General features: G+C 39.2%; 1 protein-coding gene across 5 annotated transcripts in view; it reads left to right on the top strand.

Annotated features, from left to right (window-relative positions):
• LOC130915895 (serine/threonine-protein kinase BRSK2) overlaps window positions 1–12,789 on the top strand; it is a 358,279-nt gene that overhangs the window by 300,528 nt on the left and 44,962 nt on the right. For all 5 annotated transcript variants that reach the window (XM_057836082.1, XM_057836083.1, XM_057836081.1 and 2 more), the window contains exons 9-10: window positions 3,881–3,912; window positions 9,029–9,193. In XM_057836082.1, coding sequence (XP_057692065.1) covers window positions 3,881–3,912; window positions 9,029–9,193 — 197 coding nt within the window. The remainder of the gene's footprint in view (window positions 1–3,880; window positions 3,913–9,028; window positions 9,194–12,789) is intronic.

The raw sequence follows: 12,789 nt of genomic DNA, 5'->3' as shown, positions 1-12,789 counted from the left end.
GGTCGCTCTACCCGTCTGACCTGTAATTAGGAAGGAGGGGCAGAGGCCCTAACATACAGTGCCTTGCAAAAGTATTCGGCCCCCTTGAATCTTGCAACCTTTCGCCACATTTCAAGCTTCAAACATAAAGATATGAAATTTAATTTTTTTGTCAAGAATCAACAACAAGTGGGACACAATCGTGAAGTGGAACAACATTTATTGGATAATTTAAACTTTTTTAACAAATAAAAAACTGAAAAGTGGGACGTGCAATATTATTCGGCCCCTTTACTTTCAGTGCAGCAAACTCACTCCAGAAGTTCAGTGAGGATCTCTGAATGATCCAATGTTGTCCTAAATGACCGATGATGATAAATAGAATCCACCTGTGTGTAATCAAGTCTTCGTATACGTAAATGCACCTGCTCTGTGATAGTCTCAGGGTTCTGTTTAAAGTGCAGAGAGCATTATGAAAACCAAGGAACACACCAGGCAGGTCCGAGATACTGTTGTGGAGAAGTTTAAAGCCAGATTTGGATACAAAAAGATTTCCCAAGCTTTAAACATCTCAAGGAGCACTGTGCAAGCCATCATATTGAAATGGAAGGAGCATCAGACCACTGCAAATCTACCAAGACCCAGCAGTCCTTCCAAACTTTCTTCTCAAACAAGGAGAAAACTGATCAGAGATGCAGCCAAGAGGCCCATGATCACTCTGGATGAACTGCAGAGATCTACAGCTGAGGTGGGAGAGTCTGTCCATAGGACAACAATCAGTCGTACACTGCACAAATCTGGCCTTTATGGAAGAGTGGCAAGAAGAAAGCCATTTCTCAAAGATATCCATAAAAAGTCTCGTTTAAAGTTTGCCACAAGCCACCTGGGAGACACACCAAACATGTGGAAGAAGGTGCTCTGATCAGATGAAACCAAAATTGAACTTTATGGCCACAATGCAAAACGATATGTTTGGCGTAAAAGCAACACAGCTCATCACCCTGAACACACCATCCCCACTGTCAAACATGGTGGTGGCAGCATCATGGTTTGGGCCTGCTTTTCTTCAGCAGGGACAGGGAAGATGGTTAAAATTGACGGGAAGATGGATGCAGCCAAATACAGGAACATTCTGGAAGAAAACCTGTTGGTATCTGCACAAGACCTGAGACTGGGACGGAGATTTATTTTCCAACAGGACAATGATCCAAAACATAAAGCCAAATCTACAATGGAATGGTTCAAAAATAAACGTATCCAGGTGTTAGAATGGCCAAGTCAAAGTCCAGATCTGAATCCAATCGAGAATCTGTGGAAAGAGCTGAAGACTGCTGTTCACAAACACTCTCCATCCAACCTCGCTGAGCTCGAGCTGTTTTGCAAGGAAGAATGGGCAAGAATGTCAGTCTCTCGATGTGCAAAACTGATGAAACATACCCCAAGCGACTTGCAGCTGTAATTGGTGCAAAAGGTGGCGCTACAAAGTATTAACGCCGAATAATATTGCACGCCCCACTTTTCAGTTTTTTATTTGTTAAAAAAGATTAAATTATCCAATTAATTTTGTTCCACTTCACGATTGTGTCCCACTTGTTGTTGATTCTTGACAAAAAAATTAAAATTTTATATCTTTATGTTTGAAGCCTGAAATGTGGCGAAAGGTTGCAAGGTTCAAGGGGGCCGAATACTTTTGCAAGGCACTGTATGTACATTCAACATACTGTACATAAGTACTGTATTTGTTTATTATAACAATAAATCAACAAGATGGCATTAACGTTAACCTTCTGTTAAAGCGATCCATGGATAGAAAGACTTGTAGTTCTTAAAAGATAAATCTTAGTTCAAGTTATACAAATTTTATATTAAAACCCCTCTTAATGTTTTCATTTTAATAAAATTTGTAAAATTTTCAATCAAAAAATAAACTAGTAGCCCGCCATTGTTGATGTCGATAATTACACAATGCTCATGGTGCTGAAACCCATAAAATCAGTCGCACCCAAGCGCCAGCAGAGGGCGACAATACACCAAAAAACACAAGTAACAAGTAGACATGACACTGTGCTGTCATTGTAATCTGTCTGAGCGGGGCATGTGCGTTAATTGCGTCAGATATTTTAACGTGATTAATTTAAAAAATTAATTACCGCAATAACGCGATAATTTTGACTGCCCTAGTTTAATATATAACTTTTTTGATTAACAACAACCAATAATGCACCCAAAAAAACACAATGAATGGGGGAAAAAATAACATAGGTTGAGCTGGTGTATAATATGTATTTTGTGGGTAATTTTATGTTATCGGTGACTAAAAACTCAAAATTATATTGATAGCAATTAAATGGAGAACAGAAGGCTAAATAGGTGTCTGTTTCACGTAACATTAAATTATTCAGATAACTATAGCTTCAACAAATGTTTATCAACTTCCAAATCACTTCCTAAATCTTTAGTCTTAATTTTCAGTATCACTTCTGAACATCTCTGCCAACTCAGAAAATAGAGGATGCGACGAGCACACCCTTGTCTTGGCTGTCAGTTTCTGTGTGTGTGTTGGGGGGCAACAAACAAGTTCAGCTCCAGAGCATACGTCACAAGCTCAGCCAATCAATGAAAAAATAAAAAGCGTAGTCCAGAAGATCCAGTATTTTAATATACAATATTTTTCTAGTAACTGAACATTTTTCAAGCATTTTTCTAAACATCATATTTTATTTTATTTTTTTTTACGCTTAAAAAAGGCTTCACAAGCGCTAATGAATAACATTGTTTAATAAAAGCTTACACCTGAATTAGTCTGACAAACACACAAAAGAATGCACACTTTGAAGGGCCAGTTGTAACACATCAATTTACATCCATTTAAAGTGTCAGCTATTGGAGATGTCACATCCATTGACTGAAGGATGAGGTTTTGAACTTCATACCTCTCTTTCAGCCCGGCTCTGATATTGCTCCCTAGCCTGCAGCCCTTCAGTAATAAAAAAAGAAGACTAGATCACATTCTTGCTTGTATCAGACTGGCACAGTGTCAATAATTTGACCAATGTGGTGACCTCTGTGGGAGCAAATTTAGCCACCGACCTCCCAGCTCGCCATTGAACCAATATGACATGGGAGCAAAGCAGAGGATGCTCCTCTGGGATTGCGGAATTATCCAGACAGAGAGGCACAGCTGAGAAAATGCCTCTGAATGAATGGTAATAGTTAGGACCACTATATGTCGCCTGCATGAATCCTCAGTAGCAGCAGGAGTGCATTCAAGTCCCAGCAGATAGATTGATCCTGTTTGCCTGTGTGGCAAGTGGAAGCACAGTACAGTCATTTTGTTGCCCTTTAACTGACACTTTCTCTCTCAGTCTGGAAGAGGGCTTGTATAAAAAGGCTTGTGTTGATAGTGTTGCCATGGAAGCACATTAAAATTGTAATAAGGAAGTATATGTGTGAGCCGCAAAGAGAATAAGAACTGGAGATTCCCTTTAGACCTGGCGGGCTTGTCCGGGTCAGCAGTGTGTATGACGGAGATAATATTCTGTTTATAGCTCCGAGTTATCATCGCTCTCTCGCGCTTTCTCTTCTCCATGTCAGCACATCCTCTTCGTCGTTCCCTTTTTATTTTTCATTCTTCCATTCACTCTATTAATATTTGAGAACCTCATTTTATCCTTGTGCATTTCAATCATCCTTTATGTGGCCCAATCACACTTCTATTAGTACACTGAGTTTATTGAGGCCATACAGCCTTCACCTCAATTTGATTTTCTTTTCATTATTTACCCAGCAGTCACCAACTTGATTTTGTTTCAAAAACAAATGCAATTTAAAGGTTATTTTAAAAGAAAGTCATTATACAATGGATTCTCACCTGCTGTCTATCTCCTTTTTTGTTTTCCAGCTAGAACAGATCCAGAAGCATACGTGGTACATGTAAGTATCCTTTCATGCTGACTCCCTCTTCCAGCCATTCCTGTATTTTATAAATGAGGCTAAGGCATGTAAGACAGGCTACATTGAAGCAGGCGGCCACTCCACTCACGGGGATGTGGAAGTAATTTGCTAGTGCTTGAAAAAGGATACAAAGCAAATGCAGGGAACAGGGAGAGAAAGCAGCTGCTTGGTTGAACACTCACTTGGAGTTTTACAACACTTGCTTTGTCCTTTTGGAAACAAAATTGTGATGTTTGTGGCAGAGTAAATTAACATATATTTTGTTTGATAAAAGGAACACTCAGAACACTCTCAATGTTTTTAACAAGTTGTTGGGAAAGCAAATATGAATTATGGTGGTCTGGATGAGTGGTATAAAGGAAGTGAGTAATTTACTCAGACAAATTTTGTGAATGGGACATTGCAGGTCCTGGTACCACATACCAGTGGGAGTGCGCCCTCTAAGGCACCCCACGATTCGATTCGATTACGATTCAGGGTGCTAAGATTCGATTAAATGATTATCAAGGTATTAACGATGATCACGATTTTTTTTTATGCATCTTTCCAACCTGACCTTTGAGGATTTCTTTTTTCTTACTACAGTGTATCACAAAAGTGAGTACACCCCTCGCATTTCTGCAGATGTTTAAGTATATCTTTTCATGGGACAACACTGACAAAATGACACTTTGACACAATGAAAAGTAGTCTGTGTGCAGCTTATATAATAGAGTTAATTTACTTTCCCCTCAAAATAACTCAAAATATAGCCATTAGTATCTAAACCCCTGGCAACAAAAGTGAGTACACCGCATGGGAACTGCGTACACCCCTAAATGTCCAAATTGAGTACTGCTTGTCATTTTCCCTCCAAAATGTCATGTGACTCGTTACACAAGAAAGCCCGCAAACAGTTTGCTGAAGACATGTCAACAAAGCACATGGATTACTGGAACCATGTCCTATGGTCTGATGAGACGCGTGGGCTTTCTTGTGTACTGTCTTCAGAAGAGGCTTCCTCCTGGGGTGACAGCCATGCACACCAATTTGATGTAGAGTGCGGCATATGGTCTGAGCACTAACAGGCTGACCCCCCACCACTTCAATCACTGCAGCAATGCTGACAGCACTCCTGTAACGAGTCACATGACATTTTGGAGGGAAAATGACAAGCAGTACTCAATTTGGACATTTAGGGATGTACGTAGTTTCTAAGGGGTGTACTCACTTCTGTTGCCAGGGGTTTAGATATTAATGGCTACATTTTGAGTTTTTTTGAGGGGAAAATAAATGAACTCTATTATATACTGTAAGCTGCACACAGACTACTTTTCATTACGTCAAAGTGTCATTTTGTCAGCGTTGTACCATGAAAAGATATACTTAAATATCTGCAGAAATGCGAGGGGTGTACTCACTTTTGTGATACACTGTATGTGGCTCCTTCATACTTTAAACAAGGTATATTTGTCAGTATTCGTTAATTAAAGTAGCCAGACAAATTTATGTCCATTACTTTTTATTTCTAATCACCTAATGATCCACAAGGAACGGTGGAACCATGCCCTTACAGCACAAATATGCCCTTAAGCTGCTTTTTTTTCACAAGAAGGTACAAGAAGGAGCGAGAAATTTCACATGCACCGATGTCGCGTGGTGCTTCGTCGCAAGAAGGTTGGCGATTTTTGCCTCGTCGCGCTCGTTCCATAGAAAATGTACGCGAGCGACGTCACCTGCCATGTGTTTTGCCCTTTAAATTTTCAATGAGAAGCATTAATCCCTCAACAAACTATGCAGTTTGCTATCCACAATCAAAACAGATTTAAAAACGATATTCTACAACAGTGGTCCCCAACTGTTTTTTGGACCACGGACCAGTGTAATGTGGGCTTTTTTTCACGGATCGGCAATGTGTGGCAGAAAATTACAGTAGGCCTGCACAATATATCGTTTGAACATGGCCATCACAATGTGCGAGTGCACAATAGTGCCATCGCACAACGTGCGATTTTTTTTTTAATGTAAACTTTTGTTTTTCATCATAAAAGCAGCAATTATGCAGTGACATGGCTTCCTGGATCCCCTTTTACTAATATATGCACTAATCTTCATCATTCACAGATGAACCCCTTTAACCTGGATTAAGCGGTAGTATATGAATACTAGGAATGTCCCGATCTCATATTTTTGCACCCGAGTCCAAGTCACCTGATTTTGAGTGTCTGCCGATACTGAATCCTGATCAAAAATAGATTTTTTTTGGGGGGGACATTCAGGCTGCCTAGAACAGGCTTTTACCTACACAATGAATGAGTTCCCACAGTACACTTCAAACTGTGTACCAAGCTTAACGACGATTAACGCATTTGTGCCTTTGATCATAGAACTACCAAGTCGTCTCTGGCCAGATCAAAGCTACTAACCTGTCAATATCGTTAACTTTAAGTATCAAACGTCAGCTGCACTGGTGACAAAAACGACAAAATACGAGCATGAAGCAGAAAAGCATAAATAAATATTTTTTAATTAAAAACCCTTTTCACCCAATTCCGATGCTCTAACAAATGATTTCCGATCATGTGATCGGATCGCGAGATCTCTAATGAATACAATGCATATGGCGGAAAACACTCAGGTGACCTGAAGTTCCGCTCTGAGACCCCCAATTTAGCCAACTTTCAAAATTGTCCGATATGCATGTGTGATACATCATTGGAAAGCTTAAAATCTCAATATTCTGGGGGAAGAAAAATTTTGAGCAGGAGGGCAATTTTTTTTTTAAATATATTTTTTAAACAGCAAAACCCTATCTGGAGGTGAGAGCACACGAGAACAGAAGTACAGACGTCATGACTTTAACGAGATATTATTGCATACTTATCTTGTTTTGATCCAAAAACTCCACGTAGTATGTATCACTGAGTGTCAAGACACAGCTGTGAATGGCCAAAGCTGGATTTTGGGGGGTTTTTAATGTGTGAAACGTGGTAATATAACAAGGGTCGCGATGCAGAAATCACAGACATCAAGGAGTGGTGGAGATTTTTTTTTTTCCATATATTTTCCCTTTTAAACGTTTTTTTCAACTTTTTTTTGTTTGGATCAATTATTTTCATCTAACATATCGGAGAAAATGTGACACTAACAAAAAAAAAATACAATTAAGCGACAGTTATGAGGTAGATATCCGTGACTTTTTTACAGACGCCATTTTTTTCATTGTGACGTAATTTGTTTAAAAGTTTAAAATATGTGAGTGAATAATTTTTTAAGTCTTTTTTTTTTTTTTTTTTTTTTTTTAAATGAAATATGAGACATCAATGAAGGATTCTAAGCTAAAAACGACAGACATTTTGAATAATAAATATAATTAATTACCTTTGTTTTATTGCTGGGTTAAAACAAAAGCGGTTGCGCGACGTCTGTAAACGGGGGTTTTCAGGGTAAAATGGACAAATTTAAAATAGTTCGGGGGCTTAATGTGCCATGAATCTGCTATGGCAGCATATAGACATATTGTTCTATCAAACATAACAGTTGTTTTAGCTTAAAATACAGCAGTTTCTTTTAAAGAGGAGTGCAAGAGCAGAAACTGCTTTTTCAGTCTTGTCTGTGTTTTCCGCCATATATTGCAATATAGAATATATATTGCAATCCCCCAAAAAATCACCATGTAAGTTTTTTCCAATATCGTTCAGCCCTAAATTACAGTAACTATAAAATAACACGTGGGGGCTAAAAACGAATATTAAGTGCAGGGAAATTGTAACTCACCATATGCTGAATCAACCTTTTTGCCTCTCCTAAAGATTGATGGCAAATATCCTTGGCATAAGAATTGTTCTCCAGTCGTGAAAGGTTTCTTGACTTTAGCAATACAGTTGCCACGAGGTATGACACTCTCAGTGCATTCGCTTTTGTTGCGTCATTTGCTGGCTTTTAGCCACATATTATGCAGAATGGACTTGTTTGTAGGCTCCTCTTCTGGCTCAGGAGGTGGCCTTTTTCCCGTAAAAAAGCTGTCCAAAGACATCGCCGCCCGCAGCACACAGCCAACAGCAGCTAACGTTACTCTTTACATTGACTGACACTAGGCTCCTATCGGTTTGCAAACACCCCAGTAATGACGGCCAGCCACTTCATGTCGGCGTACACAAATTTCTACTCAGATTAGTCAATAGAGTAGACAGGCATATTGATGTGTCAAGAGGCACAGGCCAGATTGCGGTCGTTAACAAATGATTTATTATTTCTCTGCGGCCCGGTAGCAAATGCGCCACGAACTGGTACCGACTCGGCCGGGTGGTTGGTGATCACTGTTCTAGAACATCAAATTTCTTAACATATAATGCGAGTAAGTGATGTACTTAATCAGGGTTTTACAAATTCTATGCGTGGCGTAACTTTTGTCACTGCCCTTTCCATTGTCATGTTGATAAAAAACTAAATGCTTCCAAACGCTAAGTTTTATTCCTGTGCAGTAAATCTCGCTCAGGACCTTCCGCTCACCTTGTGTGTTCTTTTAGGTGTCCAGGCTGCAGGCATGTCATTTATTTTCATTCCGCGAGCAGTGGTAGTGTCCCTGTCATTAAGATTCAGTATTTTGGAAAATAATCGTTTTTGAACATTAATGAATCATAATCGAATCGTCACGTGTCCAATCTCGATGAATTTAATAATCGATGTTTCGGCACGCCACTACTTACCAGTGTCTGACAAAGGTCTTTAAACTTGTGGTGCTGAAAAGACCACTCATTTACTGTGCATTATCTTGTCAATGTACATGCTGTTACATAAAGAAATACATTAAGGCCATTTTTTTCACACTGTTTTTTTCACATATTATTAATTTAGTTGGAAGATATTAAGAGGTTGATTCAACATGGGAAAGAAAGTGTAAAAATAAATAAATAAATGAATAATGAGGCCAGGATGTTTTATCGGCAGTTGAATAGTAAAGCCTGCTAACTCAATGTTGAAACTGTTGTGTGTCAATACAAGATCTGTAATTAATTCTTATTTAAGATATTAATGCTCAGTTTAGTCTCTGACAAAGAGTTTTATTTTGACAAGTTGTAGATCTGCTCCAACTCATGTATTTGTGCTTTCACAGAGGGGGTAAGAATGAGCCAGAGCCTGAGCAGCCTGTGCCGCGGAAGGTGACCATACGCAGCCTCCCCTCGGCAGATGACATCGACCCAGACGTCCTGGACAGCATGCACTCTCTGGGCTGCTTCAGAGACAAGAACAAACTGCTGAAAGACCTCCTATCGGATGAGTGAGTGCACTTTCGAATGTTAACAGAGGGTTGGGAAAAGGGCAGTGAGAAATGGAAGAGCAAGTAAAAGGGGGCGATATAATAGGTGTTTCTGTGCTCTTCTGAAATCTCATGTAGCTGTCAGTTTGGGATGTCAGAGTTCAATTACATCCTTTCCTTTCATCGCATTATTTATTCAAAATTGGGTTTGAGACATGATCATTAGTGACTGCAAATTAATCACAGTTTAATCTGCTTAATGAGTTCAGATACATTTTGGTTGACAAATAAACATAAATTGCACAACTTAAAAGCTTCTTATGAAATTCTCAGTGAACACAAAACAATTAGTCACTTTATGACAATTGAATTTAATGTTAAAGTCAAGCACCTGCGGTTGGTTATCGTTACTCAAAATATACGTCAAATAAACAAAGATTAAATTTGATGAACATACACACTTATTTTCAATTGGGCTACAAAACAAACAAATAATTTTAACTCATTTGAATGTTTTTGTGTATCATTGGAATGCAGTTCAAACTTGAAAATACAATGTTTACTTGCCATTGCCTTGTTAGTTTAAGGCTTAAATCAAAGTTGGCTCTTTTCAAGCATTAATTTCTGTTTTAGTAATCTCAAGCAGTGGAATTAAGGCCCTGAAAAATATTGAACTGTTGTCTGGTGTGCATGAACACAAAGTGTGATGTGATATGACTTTTTGTTATTTGTGCTTGGTTGATTAATAACGGTAAATGAAATTATCGCATTAAAATTCCTGGCACCATCAAAATATATATACTGTATGCCAACGACACAATTAATGCAAACCACTGTCAGCCTTTTCCCTAACTCTTCTGTCCATTCTCCCAGGAGAATTCAGTAATAGTCCAGGACAGGGTAAAAATGTTTAATATGCGTTCCTCCCCCGTGCTTCATTTAAGCTGAAACTGCAGGTCTTCCTCACTTTGCCTCCTGCTGTTCTGCAGTCTGCTTTTATCAGACAAGTTAAAACCCTTGCTGCTCTGCATTGCAAAGAAATGGCCCAGAGCCAAAAAAAGATATTTGATGTTGTTCCAATTCACTCAAAATGCACTTTCATGGATCCATACAACTGCAAGCCAAAGACTTGTAACACTGTATGTACAGTATGTCCAATATCATAAAATCTTTTAGGTAAGATAGCATCTAGTAGTCTCACAATGGGAAAATGTGCAATGTTTCAGCAGCAATGGTGTATACTGGATTCTTTTTCAATGCAATATATCCATACATTAAGTATAAAATAACATCATAAACTATTGTCTGTGCGTAAACCAATGTGTCCAAACTAAACCTTGCTCTAGTGCATTGTGTTACAACTAATGTTTATTTCAATGACGAACACATTTTAGGAGTAAAGAAACTAATACAAATACTACTGTGTCAACTTTTGTTTTGGGTTTAATAATTTTTTGTATTGTATTGTATTCAGCGTTGTCACTAACGCGTTACTAAGCAACGCGTTACTGTAATTTGATTACTTTCTTTCAGTAACGAGTAAGGATGCAACACTACTCGGTTTTATATTGAACCGTTCAATACACCCTCTTCGATTCAATACGCAAAAACATTCGATCCAAATGAAAAGCTCCCAAAATGTATTTTCCGAATTTATTTTTGTCGTCTCTCCCGTTAAAATGTCAGGTGCAGCTTTGCCTTGAAAAACCAAACTCTGCCGCTAGCAACCCCCCTCCTCCACTAAACTGCCTGAAAGGTGGGAGCTGTGGCGCACGAGGATCATTGCTCGTGAGGAAAGACAGAAACTTAAGGAGGCGACTTGCCACCTTCAATATCTGTACAGATCCGTTGTTTGGCAGCAGTTTGGGTGAGCTGATATGCTATCCCCACTTTGATATATTTAACAATGACTGTCTTTACGGATACGTACAATAAAGTCCGCCACTATATTGTTGCCGACTTAACTGCTACTAATAACATCGCTTTGACAACAGACACCTTAAAGTGCCTGTGACACAAAAAAGCATGTTTATTTCATAATACACGCGGTATTTTATGCCCCTGAATGATATGGACCGCTTGGATGTGTGTGGAAGCGATCGCTATATTTATTTAGTTTTTTGAATCCCGCGCCATGAAAATGAGTGACTTCCGGCTTCGGTCTTGCATTGAGGAGGAGGGCGCTGTGACGTGTACGGTAGAAGACGTTCTCTTCACTATACAGTGTACTGTTGTGTATGAGGACGAAGGATTCAGCTGATTTTGCGGATTAATACTTTTATTTTTTGCATCACGCCAGCCAAACGGCTGCAGAAAAATCATTCTGTATGCGGGAGAGGCGTATGCGCCTTTTTGGAGTTTCAAAAGGTTCCCATTCACCGTGGATATTTACTGTGGGACCATTGGACTTAAAAGGAAGTGAGTAAACATCTTGTTTTGTATTATGTCAAATACGAATACAGTGATTACAAAGTAAACACTATAAAATTCCTTTAAATAAAGGACTACTTACGTTTGATCATTGATAGGCATGTAAAAAGCTATCCTCATGCTCATTAGCAGTTAGCTGTTAGCGCGTTAGCTACACAACAACTCCAGCCACCCTCCTCCAGGGAACGAACTGTAAATTGCTCTCCGCCGGGCGGTTTGCCGATCCGCAAAGAAACTCGACAACCGGGTCGTCATGTCAAATAATCCAGGCTAGTTATGTGTGATTTTCCACTTCGAAGACTTTGAAACATCCCTCGGTTCGGGTTAGCATGTCGACTAGCTGTCACTCCTTCTGGTCTGTTTACATTCTCCGAAGCCGGGGAAGGGAAATTACATATGTCCGATTTAGGTGTCATAAAATATCGTTCGGGAGGTGTGACAGTAAAGGTGAAGTCGACTGTTTTGACCATTATGGAGTAATTTTGCCATTTCGTCTTGAATAAATGGATTTTTATTAATTTATATTCCATTTAGCACAAGATTGTTATTTGTCATGACCATGCCATTTATTTAGCATTTGGGGAAAGTACTTGGGTAAAAAGAATATCCTGTAAAAATATTGAAGTAAAGAGACAGAAACAATGACATTTTGCCGCTCTCTTCGTCGCGTTTTCCTCATTGTGAATAGTTCCCCCTCGACGGGCTGACTGGTCCTTCTCAAGCCATTTATATAGCTATTGGGGAAAAATACTTGGATAAAAAGAATATCCTGTAAAAATATTGGGAGTAGAGAGACTGAAACAATGACATTTTGCAGCTCTCTTCGTCGCGTTTTCCTCGTTCTGAACAATTCCCCCTCAATGGGCTGAATAGTAAAACCGATGAGCCTAGTCTACCGCTGACGTCATCCACCTGTTGGGGACGCTAAAGCCCTATAATGGTAGGCGTGGCTAACCCGCAGATTAAAAGACTAATTTCTCGTCATCTGCGCTTTGCTAAATTGTTGTATATAGTCGAATCGTCTCAAAATATGATTCTAATTCACATAATAATGCCATTTAAGACTTTTTTTCTGGTGTCATATGCTCTTTAAGACCCAGGAACACAGAGTGCTGACTCACGGTTACATGGTGAACAATGAGTGGCAAATTAAGAGTGCTGTACTTCAAACTCGTCCTGTTTATAAA

The sequence above is a fragment of the Corythoichthys intestinalis genome, chromosome 5 (assembly GCF_030265065.1).
Source record: "Corythoichthys intestinalis isolate RoL2023-P3 chromosome 5, ASM3026506v1, whole genome shotgun sequence".
NCBI classification, from domain to species: domain Eukaryota; kingdom Metazoa; phylum Chordata; class Actinopteri; order Syngnathiformes; family Syngnathidae; genus Corythoichthys; species Corythoichthys intestinalis.
The sequence above is the reverse complement of the archived record's forward strand: the minus strand, read 5'-3'. Positions and strand labels throughout refer to the sequence as shown.